Below are 25,835 nucleotides of genomic sequence, written 5' to 3'. Positions count from 1 at the left end.
CGCTCATCATGATCTGCACCTCGCAACATGAATCAATTCTAATTGTTACATGATATTCATATATACTCAAATAAGCCCAAGTCATCTTTAGTAGCTATGATGTACATCTCAAACATAAATAGTATGGTAAGTAACTAGTAATAATAGCATCTCGTATTTGAAGGCTTATAGCTTAATTAGATCTAGACTTCGTGTTCAATATCAGAGACTCTAGGAACTCTATTGACCTTCACACCAGCAAAATTTGCAATCAATTCGATCTGAACTCGTTTAGTTAGTTGCGTTGAATAGTTGGATGACATAAGCCGGAAGGATAACGCACGCATTTATGTATACCCTCCACGTCGTTGAGGCTCACTCCCAATCTTCTCATCCCCCTCAAATGCCAATGCGTCTCGTTTTTCAAGTTCTGTATCATTATCCCTGTCAGAACCACCAGTTCCGTATCTACGTCGCTTAAAATAGTATGATCCGAAAGTAAAAGACCGTATACGATTTCAGATCCAATCCACGCTATAGGAGTCAGCATCTCAGCGTTCGAAACAGATAGAGGAATGTAAAGAATACCAAAATCCTTATGTGCTACCAGTTTGTTGTCATACTCATCTATATTCGACTGATAGATTCTTTGCTCCCATGCGGCTCCTCGTGCAATATTCTCGGCTCCGGACTTCCAGTTCTCACTGTAAACAATATATATCAGACTTTAATCCTTCAGTAACAAATGCACTAGGCGTACCGGGAGAATGAAAAGTCCTTGTCCTCTTCCATCTGTACCGCATCGATACTGAAAATTGCTTCGAGTGGTCTGCAAACTCCAACAATCGCAACAAGCTTGATGAGAGCCTCTCTAAGCCTTCTTATCAGCCCCTTTCTAGACTCCGCGGTCGAGTACTGGGTCTGATTTATGAGGTAGGTGTATACATCGGCCGAAATCTCTGTCATCCCAGCTCCAGTGAGTGCAGAAACCTAATTCAAATCTGTCAGGTGGAAATATTAAAATGTTGGGTCTGAAGATCACATCATCATACCGCCAGGAGGTACCATTTTTCATCTCCAACGCCTCTAGGAAACTCTTTTTCCAGTGTCTCGAGAAGTTCCTGTATCTCTTTAGAAGTCTTTTGCGTGTCCTCAAAAGAAGCCATTTTTGTCACTATGCATGTGATAGTGAAAATATTATTTTTCCTGTTGAGAAGAAGAAAGTCTCGACGTCCATAAGACGGTAAGACCGCTCCTTTCCGCAGTTAATTCTAGATAAAGGCATTTCTTCTAGACGAATTCTAGAATGAGTTGCCTTATCTGAAGTCAACTCTAGCTATCGGCCCCTTATCTTGTCTTGCCGGGGAGGCTACATCTTCTCCGAACACAATGCCAACCCCATCTTTCACATGTGGGGCTCGTCAATATTGTAAACCCTTCGGGAGATCCAAAATAACATATCGATAGTAAATCCAGTATAATTCGATAACGTTAGAGTATATGAATCATGGGGCTTTTGTCTATATCAATCTACCATTCTCAATCGGGTTCCCATGAGACATTGAGGGAAGCATTGAGGAAAGCACACTTGATATTCTCTCCTGAATCTCCGCACCCAGGACCTCAAACTACGATTATTCTCGCGATACCGCTTGTCGACAGTTATGGAAGATATAGAAATAGGCAATGGAAGGCCTACATCGCCATATAACTATTCACCGACTCCTATGGGAACACCCAGACCTATGCGAATTGTGGTCATTGGAGCAGGAATTTCTGGAATAGCAGCCGTAAAGCTCTTTCGAGACCAATTCTTCAACCAATCAGTTGAATTGGTGGTTTATGAGAAGAATAAAGATGTAGGGGGGACCTGGCTCGAAAACCGATATCCAGGGTAAGTAGTTGTTGATATGCCATGTCAAGCGTCATACTTATTTAGATCTCGTCCCCAGTTGTGCATGTGATGTTCCAGCCCACATGTATACATATACGTGGGAGGGCAATCCATCATGGAGCAAAGTCTACGTTGGATCGGCAGAGCTTTTTGCGTTCTTCAAAGGAAGGGCAGTTGCATACGGCGTCGAGGAGTTCCTCCGCTTGGAGCACCAAGTCACGGAAGCAACATGGATAGATGAATTGGGGAAATGGAGAGTGAAAGTGCTGAATAAAAAAACTGGTACATATTCTTATGACGAGACGGATGTTTTGATAAATGCTGCAGGTTTCCTCAAGTTTGTTTATTCTTTCGCCCTATCCATTGTCCGTCAACGCTCACTTTTGCAGTAATTGGATATGGCCCAAGATTCCGGGACTTGACACTTTTCAAGGCCAACTCATACATTCCGCAAATTGGCAAGATAATTATGACTTCGGAGACAAAACCATTGCTGTGATAGGTTCTGGTTCTTCAGCCATACAGATCGTTCCACAGCTTCAGCCAAGTACGTAAGGAGTTTTTGTTCATCTTCTTGAATTGATTCAATGATGGCAGTTTTACTCGATAGCTCTACAACCAGAACCCGACTGACCTTTAATGTCTGCATCTAGAGGTTAAGCATCTTACCAGCTTCAATCGATCAAAGACATGGATAACTTCCGAATTCGGTCAAGAATTTGCTCCAGAAGGTAGAACAACGGAGTTCTCGGAAGAACAGAAGAAAATATGGGCAGAAAATCCCAATGCCTTCTTCCAATATCGCAAAAGAGTCGAGGCAAATATGAATGAGAGTTTTAACTGGGGATTTAAAACAGCAGAAGAGCAGCGTAATTTATTAGAGCAATCTAAAAAGCTGATGAAGGGCCGATTAGGGGGGAGAAAAGATCTTGAAAACATATTGATTCCCGACTTTGCGGTGGGATGTCGACGGTTAGTCATGCGCTATTCTCTTGGGTTTCTTTCTCTTTATGGTGCGGATATTGTATATGAAATTGTGCTTAGCCCCAAACTGACAAGAGCTTTTGACAGGCTGACTCCAGGCCATGGATATCTCGAAGCACTATCTTCCAACAACGTCTCCGTTAGAAAGGATGAAATTTCAGAAGTTGTAGCAGACGGAATTAAGATGAAAGATAACACAATCATACCTCTGGATTGTATAGTATGTGCGACTGGATTTGACACGTCGTACAGACCGGCTTTCCCTCTTCTTGGAAAGAAGGGCAAAGATCTTAGAACTGAGTGGGCTACCAATCCTCGCTCATACTTATCAATTGCAGCTCAAGACTTCCCCAATTACTTCAGTGAGTTCTTTCCTTACCATACTCCACGGTGATGAGGCTAAAATGGGATGAAGTCATTGCAGGGCCAAATTTCCCAATTGCAAATGGGTCCTTGATTCCAAGCATAGAAGCAACCATCAAGTATGCTTTCAAAGCCGTCGCAAAAATGCAGCGAGAGGGGATAAAATGCATGGTCCCCAAGAAAGCTGCTATAGATGATTTCCAAGAACATAAGGATTCTCTGATGAGAGATCTAGTTTGGACTTCTGGTTGTAACTCATGGTATGGTCATTGTTTTGTGCTAAAACTCTCGTGAGAATCGAGAAAAGATTTTGGCTAATACTTCCATTATTAGGTATAAAGATGGCCAGGGAGCGGTTTGGGGTCCATGGTGCGGCTCTTCTTTGCATTTCCTCGAGCTGATGTCCGAATGTCGGTGGGAGGATTGGGAATTCGAAGGCTTCAGTGGAAATAGATTCCAATATCTGGGTAATGGAAAGACTCAAAGAGAAGAACGGAAAGCAGATCTAGCATATTATCTCACCCAGAATTCAACAAGCTAAAGTGCAGCTCTTCTAAAGCATATTAGATAATAAAAACTTTCCGCTTCTCAATCACCCATCAAAAATTTAAAGTTGACACAATGCTAGCCGCTCTATCGGTACTTTGCGGATTGTTCCGAAAGCCACGTTCCAGGGGATATTGCGAACTGTGGGGTTGTGGATAATATACGTCCTGTTGGAATTAATGCTCCAATCAGAGGGCACGAGAAGGGGATCTACCATGTGAGATATAGATTGGACTTGGCAGGTGATGTCTATAAGAGCAGAAGATCAAGTACTTGTAAGTTCCTAGTCGAAAGACATTCATTGCATATTTATAATTTCACTTAAAGAGATGTATGCTCCTATTGCCACGTTTTTGTTTGGCCTCGCCTTGGCATCTCCCCTAAATGCCAAGCGAGCTGGAAAGACACCTGTGTTTTTTTTAGCTGGGGATTCAACCACAGCTACGATTACTAGTGGTGGCGGAGGTATTCATAGTACCTCTTTCTCATGTCCCAAACGAAAACTAATCATTTTTGAAAGGTTGGGGAGATGGATTCCTCTCCACTCTCATAAATGGAGCCACTGGCATAAACTTCGGTCATAATGGAAGAACGACTGTGAGCTTTGTGCAGGGAGGAGATTGGGCCAACGTTTTGAGTGCAGTAAAGAATCATACCGGAGTTTATGATCCTTATGTTACAATACAGGTTTGTGGATTCTTCGTTCCCATGCAAGTAAATGAGAGTTGAGTTGAGGATTTATCCAAGAGACATCCTGATTTGGGATTAGCGAATGGATGTGTGGAGAAAGAGTGCTAAGTGCTATCCAGTTCGGACATAATGATCAAAAAGCGGCAGCGAATATAAGCATCGCTCAGTTCTCCACCAATCTGGCCAATATGGTTTCCGACGTCCACACCGCAGGCGGAACACCCATCCTCATCACTTCCCTCTCGCGCCGCAATTACAACTCCTCCGGCCTCATCATTGAGAACCTAGCACCACAGGTAGCAGCCACAGTTTCCGTAGGCTCGAACACTAGTACCACGGTTCTGCACTTGAATGAGGAGAGTACGAAGTATTTGAATGCTATCGGGGAAGAGGATGCGTATGAGTATAATCGGGTGGAGGGTGATTATACACATTTGAATGTTGCGGGCCAGACGGTATTTGGGAATATGGTGGGGTGGCTGTTGGAGAAGAGTGATCTGCGTGCGAAGGTCGAGGGGTTCTTGGGGTTGAATGGGACAATTGTGAAGGATATTGAGGGTGGGGTGTTCATTTTGCCATGAACCCGGGACTCAAGCTTGCGGAATGAGTGCGCGAGAATGCACGAGGATATTGAGTTCGTAAATATGCCAGACAATGAATATACGATCAAATAGCTTGTACTTCTCTTGAAATGGGGTTCGTTATATGGAAAGCAAGCAGAATTAGACCAGTTGACTCTGAAGCGTCTTGAGAATAATGACCCTTGTCGTTCAATATCAGGGTGAGCGTGACAACTTTGGAGAAATGAATAAGCAAGGAGTAAGGACTTGTGCGGATGTGATGATTTTGAAAACCTTTTAGTCTACTTGACGGGGCTGTCTATTGAAGTATTATGCCAAAACGATGGCTGGGTGCAACGAAAATCATTATTTCATTCATCCCACCTACGGTATCGCAATACACTCAATCTCAAGATCCACACCCTTTGGTAATTGCCTCACAGCAACACAACTCCGCGCCGGCTTATGCTTAATCCATTTTTCATACTCGGCGTTCATCTCCCCAAAGTCCTTCATATCTGTCAGGAAGATTTGGACTTTGACAATCTTGTCGAGCGATGAGTCGGCTTCAGTGAGCACTGCGGAAATGGCTTTCAGACACGCGGCGGTCTTTTCACCCATGCTTCCCTCCACTAGATTGCCTTGCGCATCGGCAGGTAACTGGCCAGAACAGTAGATTGCGTGTGGTGTTTTCATTGCTTGACTCTGTGGTTTATGAGCATAGACAGAGGCACGTGGTACATGTTTCAGATTTGCTCACATATGGACCAACAGCTAGTTAAGCGTCAGTGGTTCGATTATTTAATGCTTGGTTCAGGGAACAAACGTGGCATGGCATTTTTGCTCAATATTGGAGTCGTCGGACTCGATCCAGAGACCATTCTTGACCGTGAAGAAGCGAAAGCGCGTTGTTGAACTCGAGTGGAGGACAGAGTAGTGCGTAATATCGCCCGGCTGAAGGCATTTTGAGATCCGATGCTGGTGCCAGTCTTGGAGAGAACGAACATCTTGAGAGGAGGAAGATATAAGGCTCTATTAATATGTTTTGTCTTGAAGTCAAAAGTTATAAATAACCACGGCCTTGCCCCTTACTTATCAAGGTTGGGCTTAGCGTGGTCTACACGTGATTAGTATACCTACGTCCTTCCTCATTTGAAAAAGAGGAGCTCTGCAGTTGAGATTTAAAGATAGAAGTATCAAAGGTCTTAATATCATTATAGTTATTCTATAATATTCTGTAGATTGTAATTAATTGTTGCGAACAGAAGAATGACCCTTTGCCCCTGACGCCATGTGGCCTTATTCCAACGCGCTAAGCGGATGGGACACCTTACGAAAGTTATAAGTTACGCGGCTGTGAAATTCCTATCTCTCGACCAAGAAACATCCTCCTCGTCCTCCGACGTAGAAGACAGCAACGTCGCCTCTTGATCTGTAGATCTTCTTCTGAGATCAATGCTCTCTTCCTACACTCATTGAGCTCTGCTAGGCTTTGCTGTGCTTATTGTGAGTGCCCTCTTCCCCCCACAGGAGAGCTTATAGAATTGTGCTTCTGGTCGATTACTGGCTAACATACCATTTTTTGCAGTGATTTTCTTTCTTTGCTCATCTCAATATGTCTCAAGTAGGCTCCGCGAAGAAGCGGAAAGACGCCAATATTCCCATCAAGGCGAAAGATGCTTCCGCAACTGGTATTGCAGCCCCTCGCGACGCCGATCTCGATGCTTTAGTCAGGGCGAATAAGAGCAAAAAGGGGGCCGTTGAATGGGATTATCGGATCGCCATCTCAATCATAACGGTGCTGGCATTTATCACTCGATTTTGGGGTATCAGCCATCCCAATGAAGTTGTCTTTGACGAGGTCCATTTCGGCAAGGTAGGCCAAATCGAACTCATCCACACAACTAGAAGCTAACAAATGGCCTCAAACAGTTCGCTTCATACTACCTCGAACGAACCTACTTTTTCGATGTCCATCCTCCTTTCGGAAAACTACTTTTCGCCCTAATGGGTTGGTTCGTGGGATACGATGGAAAGTTCCACTTCGAGAACATTGGCGATTCCTATATCGATAATAAGGTCCCATATGTGGCTTACCGTGCAATGCCCGCTCTTTTGGGTGCTTTGACTGTCCCGACAGTGTTCGCCATCATGTGGGAGTCCGGATACACTCTTCCCGCCTGCATTCTGTCGGCTTCTTTGATCCTCTTCGATAACGCACACATTGGACAGACTCGTCTGATCCTGCTAGATGCTACGCTTGTATTTGCCATGGCATGCAGTCTGTTGTGTTATATTAAGTTTTACAAGCTCAGACACCAGCCTTTCGGACGAAAATGGTGGAAATGGCTTCTGTTGACCGGATTCGCCCTTAGCTGCGTCATCTCCACGAAATACGTCGGTCTGTTTGCCTTTGTTACGATTGGATCTGCAGTTGCAATTGATCTCTGGGATCTCTTGGATGTCAACCGTCGCCAAGGCCCTATGAGCCTTCCAGAGTTTGGGAGACATTTTTTCGCTCGGGCAATTGCTTTGATCATTGTTCCCTTTCTTTTCTACCTCTTTTGGTTCCAGGTCCATTTCGCGATCCTGACACGTTCCGGACCTGGTGACGATTTCATGACTCCTGAGTTCCAGGAGACGCTTAGCGACAATTTGATGACCGCCAATGCCGTAACTATCGATTATTATGACAACATCCAGATCAAGCACAAGGAAACCTCGGGCTTCCTTCACAGCCACCCCGATAAATACCCCTTGAGATATGATGATGGCCGAGTTTCCAGTCAAGGTCAACAAGTCACGGGTTATCCATATGCCGATGCCAACAATCATTGGCAAATTATTCCCGCTGTCAGCGATGATGTTCTGGGACACCATGTCAAGAATTTCGACCTCGTCAGACTGAGACATGTGGTCACCAACACCATGCTTCTCTCGCACGATGTTGCTTCTCCGTTTTATCCAACGAATCAGGAATTCACCACTGTGCCAATGGAAGATGCTTTAGGAGATCGTCTCAACGATACTTTGTTCGAGATCCGAATTGAGAACGGCAGGGTGGGACAGGAATTCAAGAGTCTTTCAGGCCAATTCAAATTGATCCACAACCCAAGCAAGGTTGCCATGTGGACACACACCACCCCACTCCCGGATTGGGCATACAAACAACAGGAAATCAACGGAAACAAGAATCTTGCGCAAAGTTCCAACATCTGGTATGTTGATGACATCCCATCCATCCCGAAGGACAGCGAGCGGTTGGTCAAGACAGAGCGCAAAGTCAAGAGTGTGCCCTTTCTCAAAAAGTGGTTCGAGTTGCAGCGAGCCATGTTCTACCACAACAATGCTTTGACGAGCAGCCATCCGTATGCCAGTGAGCCTTTCATTTGGCCATTTTTGCTCCGTGGTGTCAGCTTCTGGACCCAGAATGATACTCGTCAGCAAATTTACTTCCTCGGAAATCCTATTGGATGGTGGCTTGCAAGCAGTCTTTTGGCTGTGTATGCTGGTATTATTGCTGCAGATCAATTGTCTCTTCGCCGTGGTGTTGATGCGTTGGACGAGCGTAAGTTTTAAATCCTAATGCGTTGACTTCTTGCTGACTAAATAGGTTCTCGATCACGACTCTATAACTCGACCGGTTTCTTTTTCCTTGCATGGGCAATGCACTACCTTCCATTTTACCTGATGGGTCGTCAACTGTTCTTGCATCATTATTTGCCTGCTCATTTGGCTTCAGCTCTAGTCACGGGCGCTTTGCTTGAATTTATATTCAATGTGGAGCCTATCCTCGACGATGCTTCGATGGTCAAAGGGAGCAAGAAGGCTCCCAAGAAGCACCTACCGGCACGTGAGAAGTTGGCTGGTCAAAACCTATTGACCTCATGGGCGGCAGCAGGTTTGATTATTACCGTCGTCATTGGTGGATGGTACTTTTTCTTGCCCTTGACTTACGGTTACCCGGGTCTCTCGGTTGACGAAGTCCAGTCGAGAAAGTGGCTCGGCTATGACCTCCACTTTGCGAAATAGATGGGAGTTGGTCTGGGAAGAAGAAAATGTAACAACAACGATATTGGGAGGGGAGTAAAAACGGTGGTCATTTGGAACGTCAGGTCGATGCGCTTAGCGACTGTATCTGTATCCCATCGACGCCTCTGGTTGGAATAGATTATTATTTACTCTGTATACTTGATATTTGCCGTGACCCTATACTTGTGAGAAGGACTGTCCATAAGGGAAGAGCAGCTCCCGAACTTGTGCCATACGCTGTGCCGTCAGACACATGTTGTAGGCATTGTAGGATCATCTGAGGCATTTGACGTGCATCTGTGGAGAAGCTGCACGGACTAAGTGTCCAAAATGCCACGAGGCGAGCTACTACTTTACAGAGTGCTAGGAAATGGATCACTCTGCCCATGATTAGCTCTGCGATGACCATACGAACCTCGTTCGTACCTATGATTGGCCGCTAGAGAGAGCGGTCAATGGTATACGTCTTCTTCCTGTTGCTGCTTCTTTCTATGAATGCATCGCTCACTCTATCGATATGGCCGCAAGCCAGTCCCTACCCGATATATTGGTACGAGAAAGCAGGTGGGCATCGCCTTCGTTCAGAGAGATGGAAAAGATCTTGGCATCATTCACATGCGCGCCCTCTGTGATTTCATTGAGTTTCAAATTGTCCCCCTGCGTAACTCGACCACCGTTCCCCCTTTACATTCAACACATTCGTCACCATCATACATAAGGACAGCAGCATACATAGCATTAAGTTACCATAATACATACACGTAGCAGTATCCACAGTGTAGTATATTGAAGTTAAGTGAAAACAGACGCGCAATGTGGAACTTATCTCATGACCCCGCTGTCATTTCTACTAATCTCTTTCCTCCTCCTTATCATTATAAACTTATAGCTAGATAAATGTGTAATTCTATTGCAGCTAACGCGGACATATCTAACGTACATAGATGAAAAACTTGCGCTGAGAAAGTTACCTACTAACGTCTAACACTCATTCATTTGATTTACCAGCTAGTCTCGCTAAAGCCCCTAAGTACCTTCTTACCTGAAAGCAGAGTTTGACTCCTATAGTGTTTTATAGTCTCCTCCACCAAAAGCCCTACCTATCCTCTTTAAAGTAGATATAGAAAAAAGTGGCACTCACTGTGTATCATTGATTTCAATATTCTACGCCGCCCTGCAAATTATAAATCAGTACCGCTTTTTCCTATGCACCGCGATGCTTCTTCAAGTAAAGTAGCAGCGTTTTTTGAGGATTTCCTGTCGGTGAATGGGATGGGATGTGATGAATTTTGAATTCGAGGGTTATTTGAGTCATGCAGAGGATTTCCGTAGAAGGGCAACATGTTGAGAAAGATGGAGAGCAGCAGCTTGATGAGCTGTCGGATCAGAAGAGTTTGGACGACTCGCCGTCACGCGAACTCAGCACATCTTCGAGCACTTCGAATGAACTATAAGGAAACGGCAACGTTCGATACCTATTCACAAGATCATCCATCCATTCCCGAAGAAGGCTTTCACTACCTCCAAGTTTAGCAGCAAGCTGAGTTCCGTGGATCCCCTGATGATAGGGCGCATAAAAATGATCCAAACGTTCCATTATCCATAACTTATATATCAGCAAGCCGGCCACTGACATATATAGCAGGGAACAACACAAAGGCAGAGGCGAACATCCACATTGTGCTTCTACAGGAGAATGGGAAAGATCTATTGCCTATTCATATGGAGACGATCTGATATATTCGCTCTTGTCCTAGAAGTTTTAAATTCGATGGAAGACGTGGCGCATATATACAATACTACGCACAAAGATCTTATGCATGTGCAGGGAAATGAACGGCAAGCTGTCTGTCTGCGTGAGACGCATTCTAGAAGAATTTTCAAGGCGATTGAGGAAAAGTTCATTAGGGTGAGGAGTTGGAGAATCCGAAACATCTAAGGCAAGGTGCTATAGAATTGGAACGGCGTTCAGAGCTGGTGCATGCGGGATCGAAAGTGCAGGTGGTATTGGAAGAACAATGGTCGAATCAGCCTTGCTGTCGTAAGGTGAGAAGCACAAATAGCAAAACAATTATACAGCGAAATCAATCAATTCGCGTTGGTGAGCACTGAGAAGCGATTAAACTTCCCCGTAAAACTACAATGCCAAAATCAAAGGCCAAACTAAACCGCAAACGTCAGGAAAGAGTCAATTACACTAACATCCAAATCCATAATATTGTATCCAGATGCCCAAAAAACACCATAGCTATGTAAATTCATGATGCTTCAAGCGCCAGGCTATGCATCAGACTACCTTAAATCAATCATCCTCATCCATCAGCGTCAAACACTCCAGCTCAGTCCTCACCAATCTTTCAAACTCTTCCCTCTCGATTCCCCCAACCTTCGACAGCCTATACAGACTCTTCATAGTCGTCGAAATATGCTGCTTGATGCCCACCTCATTCTGCTCGCTTCTAGCCGCTGTTCTCTCTAGGCGAGCAACAGTATCACTACCGCTACTTCCTATACTGGACGCAGGATGTACTAGTTCCTCTGTATATGCAAGGTGGTCGGGTTCCGGGTGCGAAATAAGGTGTTGCCGCCACTCACTCGTGGTTTCGTCTCCTCCCAACGATGTCTCTACATCGCCATTCTGCTGTGCTTCATCGGGATCATGGCTATCCATTGCAGGCTGCACATTCCCATATTGTTCGTAGTATGAGAGCTCATCGGCAGGCCCATTGAGGCCGTTTGGCGGGGCTTGGGGAGGATCTGGGTCTTTCGGGGCTGGGGTTCGGCCGGGGGTGCTGTCGTATTGGGCCCAGTAATCGTCGTCGTCATCTTCATCGTCTACGGGTGTGAATAAGGTATCGCGGTCTGTACTGTGGTGGATGTTGATTGTGGGTTGTGTTGATTTGAAGGATTCTTCTGCTGCGCTGATGCTGCTTGCTCCCCATGATGAACTTGTGGACTCCGATCCGCTCACTTCTCCGATTCTCCAACCGTCGCCACCGCCCAAATCGTCTCCTACACACCATACAAGCTTGACCTCTAGTCCTAGGTCTCGCAGAGTGACCATTGCTTGCATAGTCTCTTGGTCAATCCGCTTGTACCGGATTTCCACATCATATTCCCAATCCACCTCCACCTCGCCAGACACAGGATGCGGTTCTAACCTCTCATTCTGCGCGGCATGTTCCAATTTCGAGGCGTTTGCACTATCCCAGGAGAGGAGGGAGAGCCATGGGTCTTGGCTCGAGGCTGAGAGCAGTTGCACTCGCTGACGGAGAATTGGTGAGAGGAGGGGCAGGAGGGCAGTCGGTGGCTCTCGCGAAATAGAAGCACCGGGCAATGAAGCCAGCAGAGGGGCAAGCAGTTCCTCAACTCGTGGAGGGGCAATTGCGGCCTGCATTCTTTGGAGTTGATGGTGAAGTTTCCAGGAGGGCCATCAATCACATGCAAATCACTGCGCAAACAAGCGGCGGGAGATGAGAAATGCGATGAAATGCGATTATGAAGGAACAATATGATGAAAAAGGGTTATAATGAAAAAGGGAATAGATATTGGAATAGGAGTAGAAATGGGAACTTGGGCAGGAAAGGAAGGTGTCAACTGACCAAGGGAGCGCATGGGTATGTATATGTATACTGTATGTAGAAGTCCATAAACGGGTCTGAATGCTGTACTTCGTACTGCCGCTGCTCGTTTTGAGGTCTGTTCCATTTGGCCGCGTGGCTTGAATATTTACAAGGACTACCTGTGGCAGTGCGCAAATTCCGGCCCTGTGATTCGTGCGATCATAGCAAGGCTGCGCAAGGCTGAGGCTATCAAAGGGACGAACGGATACAGGTATACGGAGCACATATTTCCGGAAGAGCCTTTCTTCATTTCATTTTATTCCATTTCAAAGTCATTAGTATGATAGTTCAAAGATATCCTACTTGTAAATAAGATATTCCAAGACTGAAAAGGTTATGAATCCTTCGGGACGATCCAGATAAAATGTTCGACACCGGAGACCGGGGCAATTTCGTAAAACCCACCGATGCCTGGCAACCAGGTGGAATAATTTGACGTCTTATGTGCCAAATAAGTCACGGTGGAGGACAAATTGACTCTTCCTGATGAATCGCACGTTTGTCTCTTTGCATATTTACTGTTCTTCTATCTCTGAATACTGGCTGGCTGTCGCTAAATCCATCTGACCCCCGGATCTGATGTTTTCCTTTAAGTATGTGACGGCGGCCATGTAGTCAGCTGAACTAGACATAATGTATCCTATTCAGCCTGCAGCAGCCTTAGCTGTAGCTTCCATGTCCAGCAAGATATTCAAAACTCTCTCATAGGTCCACATTGTGATAGCACTTGCGGGAGCGGATTTCAGAAGACTTAGAATTGTTAGTGTTTGCATAGCAGACATTCCATCGGATTCGTACCTGACTGTCAGCCCTCTGTAAAGCCCTCTGATCCCCTCGTTCTTGAAAATTTCCCGCATAGAGTTAAATACCCCTTTATAAACGGGTATGTTCTTGTGCACATATTTCGATCTCGTGGGTCCTTGAACTTGCAGTCGCTTCCTGATTAGATCAAGAGGAAACACTCCTGTCTTCGAGATGACCGACGCCATGACTCCGGCCGTAGCGTCACTAGATCCCCAAGGCATATGTAATGTTCCCATAGGCAATCTCAATGTTTCATATGTGGCAAAGAAAAAGCCCATGTATGGAATGATTTGCCCTACACCCGCACTTAGACCCTGGAAGAATCCTCGAGGGCCTTCATTCCGGGCAATTTCGCGAATTGAAGCCAAGAGGGAAGGATATACCTTTTCTGCGCCCTGCGCTGCAAAACGAGTCCGCAGAAGATCGAGTGGGTATGTAGTAGCCGTTGCCAAGGCTCCTGCACTGGCACCAGCGATGAAGCTTTCTACCGGCGCAGGTATTCGGTTTTCTCCAAAAGCCGTTTGCAGTCCTATGGTGACAGATCGATATGCTGTGAACTGGATAGCGCTGTACGAGACGTACATCAGTTCCGCGGGGATGTTTCCCTTCCATAGTCCCGTAAGTCCTTCCTCTCGTAGTATATGCTTGAGCGTGGGAATGGTGCCTTTGTAGATTGGGGAACCTTGCAGATCCCGATGCGACAGAGGATCAGATAGGGAGTGCGTTTGCAATTGAAGACGGATTTTCACGACATCAAGAGGGGCAACGACAAATCTGAGTCGGGAGTTAGCATTGATATATCTCGAGAAGGATAGAAACCAGAACTTGCCTTGCGATCAATCCAGCTGTAGCTCCAGCGATAACGACCTGGGTTTTGGAACCCTGGAACTCGATTAGCAGTAATAATCATTGGGGTTTAAGCAGCGTACCTCATCCTTGAGGTGCTCACCGCTGCCAGACATGCATCTGCCGATTCCCGACTCGAGTCGCGCTTTGAAGGGGATTATATCTTCAACTTTTGTTTTCGACGCAGATGCACACGCACATGCTGCAGCTTGAGATGCCACCATGATCGTTTCGGGGAAAGCGGGAATTCGGCTTAGGTATCGGGGAAGCCTCGGCTATTTGGTATGAACTCCTCTCCTTTGAAGAGTTGATGCCTTTTCTTCTTCCCCTTTTCCGTGAAACTTCATATAAATGTCACTACCGTATACGTTATCATGAAGTATACTCCTTTCGACTCCAAGCGGTGACGACCTACTATCGGCCAAGACCTCTTCATTGCTCCTTCCTGTTACGAAACCACATCAAACTGTGTTTCGCACGTGACCTGTCGTCGAGATGGCTTTACCTATGCTGAGGTCTAGCATAGGAGGAGTGGCGAAGAGAAAGGGGGGTTGCAGGAGCATCGAAGCAGGATGCTGCATCTTGAGCTACCAGTCTCGGGGATTTGCTCAAATCTTCGGCTCACCCTTAGATGGTTTCGAAGATGATAGTCTATCTCTATCTAAACCAATGCAGCACTTGACATATAGACAACGAAGAACGAAAACGACTCCTCTTAAGGGTTCACTTGAGCCAAATTCCGGTCCTTGGCGCCTTCTTCGTGATAAATTAACATTACGCGGAAAGGCTCTGCTCCGGGGATCTCCGTCGTTGGCCAAGGGTAATCGAACAGCAAAGTCTCGCATATCTCCTCCCAATGGTCTACTTGAGCGAAAGGAAACGCCTCTACCCTTCAAAGTGCCTGCTGCTTTTCTGAGCTATAATGCCACAGTGCACATCGGGAAAGCACAATTCCATCCAATATTACTTCGCGATGCCTGCATGTGCCCCAAGTGTGTTGATCCATATTCAACGCAAAAGAACTTCCATACACCAGAGATCCCACCGAATATCCAAGTCAGGTCTATCGAAACTTCTCCAACGGGAGATATTCATATCAAATGGGAAAATGATATACCTGGTTTTGGGGATGACCATGTCTCTTTCTTTCCCTCGGGCTCGTTGGATATTCGCCATAGAAGCAAGAAATCAATGAATCGAAACCGTACTCGGGAAGTACCCAACGCAGTATGGGATGTTACTAGAATCAAGAAGGAACTCCAGTTCGTCAACTTCCAAGACTACATGACATCTGACAAGTGTCTTTTGCGAGCATCATATTTACTGTTAAGGCAAGGCCTCTTGATCATCCGAGGAGTTCCTGAGTCAGAGAAGTCGGTAGAAGACATTGCTCTTCGGATTGGATCCATTCGCGACTCATTCTATGGGCGGACATGGGATGTCAAGTCGGTGCCGGAGGCTAAGAACGTGGCTTATACTGCCCAGTTTCTTGGACTCCATATGGATCTATTGTACATGGCAAATCCACCTGGTTTTCAGCTGCTACACTGCCTGAAAAATACTGCGGAGGGAGGTGCGTCACTCTTTGCAGATGCGTTTATGGCCGCCAAAAGCTTAAGCGTCAAGCAACGTGACATTTTAAGAAGAACCCCAGTTGCGTATCAATATCAGAACGCGGGAGAACATTACTATCACACACATCCAGTCATTGAAGTAGAGACTTCGCAAACTGGAGATACCGTGTTCACAAACATGAATTACTCGCCCCCGTTCCAGGCGAACTATCTTCTTCCGATGACCCCCAACGTGGCTGAGGTGGCTGAATTTCTGGAAGCATTTAAGGCTTTTACACACCGAGTTGAGAATAAAGACCATCTTCTTGAGTATAAGCTTCAGGAGGGAGAGTGCGTAATTTTCAACAATCGACGGATTCTACATGGAAGAACACAATTCGACGCTCTCGGAGGCGAGAGATGGTTGAAAGGTGCATATGTCGACTCTGACGTCGTAAATAGCCGTTTCAGGGCCTTGAGCAAGGAATTTGATTTGGATAAAGACGACGATGCGCAGCTCGTCTTTGAACTAGAGGGGAAGAAGAAGTAAAACAGGAATCTGCAGACTAACACACTTGTGGGAAAAGTAGTCGGGTAGGATGACAAGTTCAAAGTATAAAGCGTTTACCTATGGTACTTATCTTTCGGTCAACAATGTGATGGTGAAGCCACGCTAAGAATTGTAGTTATTTGAGGCTCCATCTCCGTAGTAAAAAGTCCGCAGCTCAAAACCTTATTCGTCCCAACACCACGGTCTAAAATACTTAGTTATCTTTGATATCAGCAACCCCAGTAAACCACGATAAACCTTGTCGAATCTCAAGATGATAACAGCCGGTATCCCCCAATCGATCCACCCCGCTTGTTAACGTTGCATCCAGATCCAAAGGTGGGGGGGAGGTTGGTCGATAAACATGGACCCCTTTCAAGGCAAAGCTCCGATCATATCTCCACCACTCCTCCCGGCGTCCATTGCCCCGGGGCGTCTGATAAAGATATCATGAGCTTCCTCGTCTGAATTTTAAATTTCATCCCATTCATTTTCTCATCCATTTTCTCATCAACATGGACATGGAAAAAGCAGAAGAGCACGGTGATGTCGACATCCAAATCACCGCCAAAAATGGCACCGTCCTTGAAGTCGGGCCCGAAGCCCTCTATGCTATGGAAACAGAGCACCGCATGGGCTTTTTTGAAGGCCTAAAACTCTACCCCCCTGCCGTCGGCTGGTCGATATTCTTCTCCCTTGGGATAATCATGACGGCTTTTGATCCTCAGTTATTGGGTAGTTTGTATGCTACTCCTGCCTTCCAGAAGGACTTTGGGTATTTATTTGAGGGGAGTTATATTATTAGTGCGCCGTGGCAGACGGGTTTGGGTATGGGTAATCCAATCGGGCAGGTTGTTGGAGCGCTGGCGGCGGGGTACCCGATGGAGTGGTATGGGAGAAAATGGGTATGTGTTTGACATGGGAGGAGTTGTAAAGAGAGACGTCAACTAACCTACAAAGACATTTGCGGCTTGTGTTGCTGCTACTGCTGGGTGTATCTTGTAAGCAAAACTACGCAGCTAAGGCGTCCTGCGAGAATACAAGCTAATCTGCGAATCCGCGTCCTATAGCATCCAGTTCTTTGCCCGCTCCTTGAAAGTATTGCTAGCAGGGGAGCTCATTGGAGGTCTTGTCCTCGGCACATACGCAACCATAGCTCCGACCTACGCCTCAGAAGTGTGCCCCATTGCTCTCCGAGGCCATCTCACAGCATATATTAACCTTTGCTTTGTCATGGGCCAGTTGCTCGCAAATGGTGTTATTGCCGGAACTCAAACCCTAGACACGCACTGGGCTTACTCTGCGCCGTTCGCTATCCAATGGCTATGGCCCCTTATCATTTTGGCAGTTGTTCCCTTTGCCCCAGAGTCGCCCTGGTGGCTTATACGGAAGGGCAGATTGGAAGAAGCAGAGAAAGCATTGAACCGTCTATCTTCATCTAAAGTCGATAATAAGCCTACTTTGGCGATAATGATTGAGACTGACAGGCTTGAACTTGAAATGGAGACTGGAACTACGTACATGGATTGCTTTAAGAAGACCAACCTCCGAAGAACTGAGATCTCAATTGGAGTATACACTATTCAGGTATTTAGTGGGATCTATCTAGTCGGTTACGCAACGTACTTCTTCCAACGTGGGTCCATCTCCGCTTGATTGGAAACTCATGCTTATGATCTCTAGTTGCCGGTCTTCCCGGCTCAAAAGCCTTCGACATGAGCGTCGGCTATCTAGCAGTAGGATTCGTCGGGACCTGTCTATCTTGGGTTCTCCTTTCCTACATGGGACGCCGACGAATGTACAACATCGGTCTCGCCATCTTATCAGTCATGATGTTTATCATCGGAATCCTAGACTGCGCGCCTAATTACGAGAATCGTCCTGCAGTCATCTGGGCCCAATCTTCTATTATGGTGATCTGGAATGGTATATACGACCTGACTATTGGGCCCGTGTGCTTTTCTATCATCTGCGAGGTCTCAGCCACCAAGGTGAGGTCCCGGACGATTGCGGTCGCCACGGCTGTACAAGCACTGTTTGGGATTGTCATGACCGTTGCTATTCCGTATATGATCAACCCGGACCAAGCAAACATGAGAGGAAAACTTGGATTCTTCTTTGGTAACTACCTACCCATTCCTTTAGAAGTCAGAGATGCTAATATACGATACAGGCGGACTCTCCGCGATCTCGTGCGTGTGGGCTTGGTTCCGGGTCCCTGAAACAAAGGGTCGAACTTACGAAGAGCTGGATCTGATGTTTGAAAGGGGCGTCAAGACGAGGGAATTTAAGCATTATAAAGTTGTTTGAGGAAATTTAATTAGCGTGTGTCATGACGCCGCTTCAGACCTGTCCATACTAAAGCGTTCCAAGCCATTGTGAGATTAGTGCAGCCTGTGAAATCACAATATTAACGAGACGAATGTGACCGGGTGTAAAAGAGTATGGATTGTCTAAGATGGGTGCTCGTGGGCCTGAAAGGAAGTACACTAGGGTGGCGCTAAGCCCCCCTCACAGATTGGAAGTGTCTTCTGTAAGAGACACTACGAGCAGAGTGCATGGCACATTTGAATTTTATAAGATACAATTACGTACTTTGAACTTAGTAGGCTTCAAATGACTAGGTCAGAATGTGATAGTAGATTAATTCCCTAACTCACTCAACCTACTTGGTTGCCGTTTCGATTGATCATAACGTCTTTCAAAGTGCAACAAAAGCAATGTTGTCTCCCCCATTTCAAACCTCTCATCAAGTTCAGCTTCCTTTTCCGGGATTTAGCTAATCATTGAACCTTAATCCTTAATCCCTTGCTATCCATCTTGGGCAATGAGGCAGTAAAATGATGCACTTTCTCCACGTCACTTACATCCGTCTCAAAGAGAGACATCCTCGGCCCTCCTGGACGAAACAATACTGATGTCAGGATATATAGCTCTGAATATGCCAAACTACACAGCCACAACGAGTCAGCAAAACTCTTCGAAGCGGAGAGGAAAGACTTACTTCTCCCCCAAGCAACCACGAGACCCTTTTGCAAATGGCACAAAGTTCCTATCCATCAATGGGTTATACTCGCCTAGCCATCGCTCAGGAATGAACTTCTGTGGCTCTGGAAAGATATCGGGGTCCATGTGCATGAAGTAGGCGGACATGCCCATCGGAGTCTAGAGAAATTTGACGACGGTCAGTCCGGAACTACGTAAGTGTTTATTCAGAGGCTGGTATCAGCCGACTCACGTTTCGTGGGATAGTCCATCCTTGACACTCCACATCTTCGTCAGGGAACATTCGGGTTTGGCGACGGCTGATCACCGTTCCTATGCTGTCGTGGCGTATCAGGTAAGTAATTTGAAGTCGATTGAAACCACCAGGAATGGCTTCTCACCGAAGACCCTCTTTTACCACTGCCGTCAAGTAAGGTAATTTTTCTAGCTCTACTCGATGAGGAATTCGATGGGGATATGCAGACATAGTGTTTCCAATTTCTTCTTGTAGTTTTATTCTTGCGGATTGGTTGTCGAGCAAGTGGTATGAAATCGTGCCCATTGTGCTCGCGACTGTAAAAGACCCAGCACCAAAAAGGAGCATAGCTTCTTGAGTAAGTCGATCCATTGACTTTTCAGCTGGCGGCATGTCACTTGAGACCATGATTTGGAAAAGGGTAGGCGTGGATTCGGTTTTACTTAAAGACGCTTCGACTTTGGCCTTGTTGGCATCATCAATGCCAGATCTAGCTATCTGAAGTCCGATACGGGAATTAGCAACACCTCTCAGGAGGAATAAAATTGATCAATTAGGCTACTCACCACCTCTAGCATCTGCAGATGAGCGATTGCGGGAGACAATTTAGACAGTACCTGCTCCGGCAATTTCACGATAAACCTAACAAAAGGTAATTAGTGTACAATTACCTAAAACATATTTCACGGATTGCCTGAAATGATGCTCTTACCCTCTAAGTAATGGGAAGTTGAGAAATACAAGACCTGTTTCTGTTATCGTGTTGAAGAAATTATGCCTAGTAAGTATATTAATATAGTGTGCTGATCAAGTAGATGGAATAGTAAGGTACCAGTAAGTTGCAAACGTCGGGTCATTCAGCAGTTCAGAAGGATGATCACAACAGATTTGGCAGATGATATCTCCAGCAAAAGCAGAGAATGCATGCTCGAGGTGAACCGCGGTGTCCAAACCGCTGAACCTCTGCAGGCGTTTGTCTAGAATTGCTGCTTTTTCGGCGATTTGCACCTCAACGCTTTCGAGACTGCGGCGTGTGAAGAATGGAGCTAGTGGCTTTCTTCGCTTTCGGTGCAGCTCGTGTGAGACGGTTGCAATATGAGTGTCTATGAGAAAAGAGTCTTATATACAACTGTTCAAGACATCTCAAGGATTTAGAAGGTTGCTTACCGTCAAAACCAAGTCCGGCAAGTGAACTGGCCCATTTCTCGGTTCGTCTTGTGTTTGCCGCAACGAAAAGCTCCGTATAAAACTCTGGGTCCTTGATGGATAGTTCCCATGGATTGATTCTAACAACAGGGCCTGTTGAGTTTAGCATACATCTGATCATGTCTGTCTGTATACTGACCATAGATGTTGTGCATCTTCTCAATCTCGTATAAATACTTTCCTCTTTTCACGATATCGTAATAAGCTTCGTACCATCCGCTGATAGCTGCTATTTTAGGTCCAGGAAACTTGGCAATAGGTGAAAACCAGAGTCGATAAACGGTGATACTCATAAAGTAAACACCCAAGACCAAAATAAAAGATGCTGGAGTGATAAGCAGCGTCCATGCTTTTAGGTGTTGAACACCCAGGGTAGGGAAAGACATTGCGGTGGAGATTCCTTAATGATCAAATAGAGCAGACCAACCGTAGAATTAGACTGTGGGTATTAGAAGCTCTTCGTGGCTTTTTGGGTTACTTATGAGGTTTTAAGAAGTGCTAATCTACTTGGCTGGTATATCTATTCTGGCGGGCCGTATAAGCTTTGAATTGAACATAACGTAAAGGCCAAGCCGGCGAAAGTAACATCATAAAGGCAGTGTAACTCTACCGATATTAAAAGCCTATCAATCTTGCAGTGTGTCGCATTTGTCTCCAAAAGAAGTATAATCTGCCGAGTGATGCGGGGACAATAAAGGTCGATAAAACAAGTGTCTCCTTTTGTGTCTAGCCTGAGAAAACATAATAAAGAGTTTAAGGGTTTGTATTTGGTGATAGCCTTATGGGAAAGGCAGTAATCATAGGAATAACCTACCTTCAGTCCCTGATAATTCATTTCGTATGACTTTTTCGACTCTGAGACTTGGCTGTTACACAACGAATTCGAAGCTGCAGCCAACATGCATGTGGAGCCCTGCATGAGCAATGAGCGCGATTAACGGCCCCTCAATTTGTCGTATTTATTAAACAGCAGACCCACAAGTACAACGCACAGAAAAATACAGGATACAGCCCCATCCAGTAGCATGTCCATATCCTTTATGACCCCAGATAAGACGAAGACGTATAGCCAGTGGTAGACAGCATGATACCTTGAAGAAAGCATCGGTTATTTGCTCTCATAGGCACTGCAAATAAACAAGGTGGGGTTGCACTTTTGACTCTTCGGTATTGACTGATATAATGCTTTCTGCACATGTATGATGCACCGGCTTTTTGTCATGCTCTCAGGAGCCCCACACTTTCTCTGCTCACGCCGACATATCATGTATCACCATCTCCTGGCTATAAAATCTCACGCGCTTAGGGGTAAACTGTACGGGTATGACCCAACCCAATCATTTGGTGGTCCATCCCAAATGGAGGGAAGGTCACAGCCACAAGGCCTTTTGGCCATGCACTCGAGTGTGGAATGCTTTCTGATGGTCGTACTCTGTGTATAAACCCTTAGCTTAACACGTTATCGTACATTTAGGGAGGTTTTCGGGGCTTTAGGCTATACGCAAATCAATATCTTCTTCAATGTCGTGCTGTACCGGTTAATGGTTGTTGACTAAACACCTAGCTCGGGGGCAGGACAATCTCTAATTTGCCAAACCCATGTGCTACTTGGCATTGAATCTTGGGGTGCCCTCTAAATTGAAACCATGCTCATGAATTTCCTTTGCAGTGAGCTTTGCAGGAGAGAAGGATTCTCTCACTAGTGGGAGGGGGCGGCCCGGGCCGGGCTCGCTTAAGAAAGTAATGAAAAGGGGGTGGGGTGGGGTATAGCTCGCATTCGCATTCGCATCCAGAAGGGTCCCAAAAGAAAATCTGGATTTCAGATACAACTAGATGTCTATCATAACTACAGATTTCAATCAACACCAAATACCTCGGCAGAGTCAGCACGTCCAATGAGGAACTCCTTGTGGGAGTACGGATCTCAATCGTGCAGTTTACCCGTTAGCTCGTACCGCCCCAAAACTGCATGCCCCCCACTACCCCTCCCTACTCGACCGAAATATTCTCTGATTTATGATTCCACAAAAGCAGTAGTCGTGCTTCCGAGTGTTTTCATTTTCTATTCTAACTCTATGAGTTACTATTCGAGGACTCTGAGTCTTTGCGTTTCGAGCTTGTCTACTTAAGCCTATGAAATCCCAGCGAACATGGTACTTTCACTACAGCTTATGAAAGAGCCCCAATATATAGCCTATAGAGACGCCATGACCTTTTTCTCACTTGAAACTTTCTAACTAATCATGATGCGAAAGGGCTCCTGGTGGACAAGAAAAGCGGCACTGATTTACAACGCTAAAAGTTAATGATAATAAGTGCCGCTTTTTGTGTTCAGCACGAAAGGGGTTCGCTAGGATGTTTCTTCTGCTGCTCTCCTGGACGCCGCGCCTTCACAGTACATTCTGGAAATATGAACAGCAAGATGCGCAACCCTCACCTTGTTCAATGTCAATCACATCGTTAAAAGTGGCAGCCATCTGTCGAGATCCTATGATTATCAGCTCTACCCCAGTAGATGTAATCGCGTCAATAGCAAGGACAGAGAGAGTCTTACTCCAAGCTGCGTTTAGTAGCTTTGCTACAAGAACCTTAAAGAAGAAGCTGAGTTGCCAAATCCTCTCTGATTCTCTCGAAGTCTTCCGAAATCCAAGATTATTCATGTGAAAAGAATGCTAGCAGCTCAAAACAATGCCACTGCTGTCCAGAACAGCAGAGCAGAAGCTACAAAGTCCATCAAAGCGCCCTTTATGCACCAAAAGCTTACTGTCTGCAACGCAACAAAGTAATAGACGTCTAGCCCTGGGGATCTTTATTCAGTCTCAAAGGATTATTGCAGTTGTCCAGAACAATGCTATTATTTGTTGGTAAAAACAGCTCTTCTGGAAAGGCAAAATTAGAGCATAAAGTTCAAAACTTTACTGTCCAGTCCAAGTATTCCAGATCATTTCAGTTAGATATCTAGTCGGCATTCAGTCGGACATACCAAGCTCTCAACATGGTCTACCAATCCGTTCAAACATACCACGTGTGTGGACACACCACTGTCGTCGAGGACGAACAACCCAAGCAACAAGCGTTCTGGGGAAAAGTCAAAAACACCTTTGCGAATCCAAAAGTCGTACACGAGACTAGCGATAATTCATGTGATGATTGTCGCAAGACTTATAACTTGTTAGATGCTCGGGAGCATGCGGTGACTGAAGAACCAGAGTCAGAGTCAGAATCAGAGCCGAAACCACAAAAACACGCCCCTCCAGCCAGAGGACTGAAAGAAACAGTCACTATGCTGGCACTGAACGAAACCCCCACGGCTGTCAAAGCTTTGAAAACAGTCCAGCGTGATTCTCGAAAGCAATCTTCGCAGACCAAAGCACAGGTCCTTCAGGCGTCTGAGAAACAACGAGTAGCAGCGCAAGAGGCAAAGTACGACCTTGAAAAGGCCCACAAGTTCTGGGAGGATATGCACAAGGTTCATGCAGTTGCAAACGGTCCTTTGACAGCTCGACAGTGTAACCAGTGCGCAGAGATCGCAACTTCGCTTGCGAAATCCAAAGCCCATCCTCGAATCCAGTCCAATCTGGCGGACTTTTATCACGGTCCACACGCTCCACTTCGACTCCCTCCCGCAAACCCACCACCGGTTCAAGAGTCGCAACCTTTAGTTACGATTGATACTTTGGTAAGTCCTCCGCCTAAATCTCTACGAAAGAAGCTGGAGGGGCGTACGCAGAGACCCACCATTGTGCGATCGGCATCGACGTTGACACTTCACACGGTTGCTGAATCTTCTTCAAGCGGTCCATCTAATCCAAAGGTAAGTCACAAGAAGGTCCGCAAAGCCCATCTGAAATTAGATGAGCTACCACCGCTGCCCCCACAGACCGACGCAGAACTCCTGGCACTTGAAGTGGCTTCTGCCCCAACCACCACTTCAAGTGCCCCAACCACACCCGAGGAGATCAGAATCTCGCCATCCTCACCGGATGGAAAAATTATGACTGCCGGAATTCGGAAATACTTCAGTATACCGAGCAACATTCAAGACTTTGAGATCCCGGTATTTATCAGAGCTCCTTTAACAATAGGCTTCACGTCCAAGACCATACATGCCCCTAAGAAGTGGGAGCAGAGGTTTGGCCCTGATTCTCTGTTTATAGGACTCAGACCCAGTCCAGTGCAGAGTGCTATGAGAGACATAGTCGCAGAATGGCTTTGTCTCTTGGACTGGCCCCTTGCGAATGAAGCTCCAGCATCCAGTGACTGGCCCCTTTCATCTGAAGATTTATCAGAGCTAGAGCAAGAGCTAGATCTAGAAATGCAACGTCCGTCTACACCACGACCTGGCGTAGATGACAACGGAATGGATGACGGCGGCAACCCAATCGACTGGGTAAGATACTTTGGTCCAGGGGTCCCCGCGGTAGATGAAGATTCATCAGTGGAAGGAACATTTGACTTCTCTGACACTGAAGTATACCCCACTTGGATCGAGTTGATGGACCAAGCAGAGAGCGGGGTATTCGCACCAATGGTCCAATTGCAGGATTCAACCACTCTAACATCGGTTTCCGAACGGGAGCTCAAGCACAAACCAAAGATTCCGAGTAGTTTGAGGCAAGAAATCCTTGTTACAAATGGAGTAGAGATTTGAGGATCAAGCGATTCTTTAGCGGGTAGGCAGGTAAGTGTGTTAATGTTTGCCATAAAAATGTAATAAGTTATATAGTATGATGTTCAAAATAAATTTGTGTTATTCTCGCTGTGAAATTGATTTGATTTTGAGCTTTGCAAGTATTGACTGAATAAATGCTTCTCCAATATAATCTGAAATTTGAAAGGATACTATAGATGATACTATTCAACTAACTCGAGAGATAATGCACGAGAACATAGTCATGCCGAAAATCCATTGCCTTAAACCACGGTTCCACTGTCATTGCTCGCGCACCTCACTATCGTGCTT

General features: G+C 45.9%; 10 protein-coding genes across 10 annotated transcripts; 5 read left to right on the top strand and 5 right to left on the bottom strand.

The window, feature by feature from the left end:
• Positions 1–182: 182 nt before the first annotated feature.
• On the bottom strand, positions 183–1,145 carry LHYA1_G004350 (uncharacterized protein; the record flags this gene model as incomplete). Its single annotated transcript, XM_031149312.1, has 5 exons — positions 183–260; positions 323–513; positions 568–683; positions 740–969; positions 1,032–1,145. 5 exons carry the CDS (start codon positions 1,143–1,145, stop codon positions 183–185), a joined length of 729 nt encoding a protein of 242 aa, XP_031006512.1.
• A 498-nt stretch (positions 1,146–1,643) lies between these two features.
• Positions 1,644–3,761, top strand: stcW_10 (putative sterigmatocystin biosynthesis monooxygenase; the record flags this gene model as incomplete). Its single annotated transcript, XM_031149311.1, has 6 exons — positions 1,644–1,873; positions 1,932–2,210; positions 2,263–2,420; positions 2,527–3,219; positions 3,273–3,480; positions 3,554–3,761. 6 exons carry the CDS (start codon positions 1,644–1,646, stop codon positions 3,759–3,761), a joined length of 1,776 nt encoding a protein of 591 aa, XP_031006493.1.
• A 334-nt stretch (positions 3,762–4,095) lies between these two features.
• On the top strand, positions 4,096–5,037 carry rhgT (Rhamnogalacturonan acetylesterase; the record flags this gene model as incomplete). The annotated part of the gene is made up of 3 exons (XM_031149310.1): positions 4,096–4,231; positions 4,287–4,453; positions 4,576–5,037. The coding sequence occupies 3 exons, from the start codon at positions 4,096–4,098 to the stop codon at positions 5,035–5,037; spliced, it is 765 nt and encodes a 254-aa protein (XP_031006494.1).
• Positions 5,038–5,400: 363 nt separating this feature from the next.
• Positions 5,401–6,023, bottom strand: MMF1 (Protein MMF1, mitochondrial; the record flags this gene model as incomplete). Its single annotated transcript, XM_031149309.1, has 3 exons — positions 5,401–5,721; positions 5,777–5,790; positions 5,843–6,023. The coding sequence occupies 3 exons, from the start codon at positions 6,021–6,023 to the stop codon at positions 5,401–5,403; spliced, it is 516 nt and encodes a 171-aa protein (XP_031006489.1).
• A 608-nt stretch (positions 6,024–6,631) lies between these two features.
• Positions 6,632–9,048, top strand: PMT4 (Dolichyl-phosphate-mannose--protein mannosyltransferase; the record flags this gene model as incomplete). Its single annotated transcript, XM_031149308.1, has 3 exons — positions 6,632–6,892; positions 6,949–8,584; positions 8,630–9,048. The coding sequence occupies 3 exons, from the start codon at positions 6,632–6,634 to the stop codon at positions 9,046–9,048; spliced, it is 2,316 nt and encodes a 771-aa protein (XP_031006490.1).
• Positions 9,049–11,350: 2,302 nt separating this feature from the next.
• On the bottom strand, positions 11,351–12,445 carry LHYA1_G004345 (uncharacterized protein; the record flags this gene model as incomplete). Its single annotated transcript, XM_031149307.1, has 1 exon — positions 11,351–12,445. One exon carries the CDS (start codon positions 12,443–12,445, stop codon positions 11,351–11,353), a length of 1,095 nt encoding a protein of 364 aa, XP_031006491.1.
• Positions 12,446–13,316: 871 nt separating this feature from the next.
• Positions 13,317–14,410, bottom strand: tpc1 (Mitochondrial thiamine pyrophosphate carrier; the record flags this gene model as incomplete). The annotated part of the gene is made up of 2 exons (XM_031149306.1): positions 13,317–14,250; positions 14,406–14,410. The coding sequence occupies 2 exons, from the start codon at positions 14,408–14,410 to the stop codon at positions 13,317–13,319; spliced, it is 939 nt and encodes a 312-aa protein (XP_031006492.1).
• Positions 14,411–14,817: 407 nt separating this feature from the next.
• On the top strand, positions 14,818–16,425 carry BODG (Gamma-butyrobetaine dioxygenase; the record flags this gene model as incomplete). The annotated part of the gene is made up of 1 exon (XM_031149305.1): positions 14,818–16,425. The coding sequence occupies one exon, from the start codon at positions 14,818–14,820 to the stop codon at positions 16,423–16,425; it is 1,608 nt and encodes a 535-aa protein (XP_031006505.1).
• A 515-nt stretch (positions 16,426–16,940) lies between these two features.
• On the top strand, positions 16,941–18,735 carry MAL31_1 (Maltose permease; the record flags this gene model as incomplete). Its single annotated transcript, XM_031149304.1, has 5 exons — positions 16,941–17,330; positions 17,386–17,426; positions 17,496–18,061; positions 18,109–18,546; positions 18,599–18,735. 5 exons carry the CDS (start codon positions 16,941–16,943, stop codon positions 18,733–18,735), a joined length of 1,572 nt encoding a protein of 523 aa, XP_031006486.1.
• Positions 18,736–19,208: 473 nt separating this feature from the next.
• sdnE_1 (Cytochrome P450 monooxygenase) lies at positions 19,209–21,258 on the bottom strand (the record flags this gene model as incomplete). Its single annotated transcript, XM_031149303.1, has 9 exons — positions 19,209–19,374; positions 19,430–19,590; positions 19,664–19,748; positions 19,812–20,164; positions 20,233–20,308; positions 20,379–20,444; positions 20,499–20,769; positions 20,834–20,965; positions 21,012–21,258. The coding sequence occupies 9 exons, from the start codon at positions 21,256–21,258 to the stop codon at positions 19,209–19,211; spliced, it is 1,557 nt and encodes a 518-aa protein (XP_031006487.1).
• Between the last annotated feature and the right edge of the window lie 4,577 nt (positions 21,259–25,835).

This window comes from Lachnellula hyalina (assembly GCF_007821495.1).
Source record: "Lachnellula hyalina strain CBS 185.66 chromosome Unknown contig00043, whole genome shotgun sequence".
Classification (NCBI taxonomy): Eukaryota; Fungi; Ascomycota; class Leotiomycetes; order Helotiales; family Lachnaceae; genus Lachnellula; species Lachnellula hyalina.
Note: the sequence above shows the minus strand (reverse complement) of the source record. Positions and strands in the feature narration are given on the sequence as shown.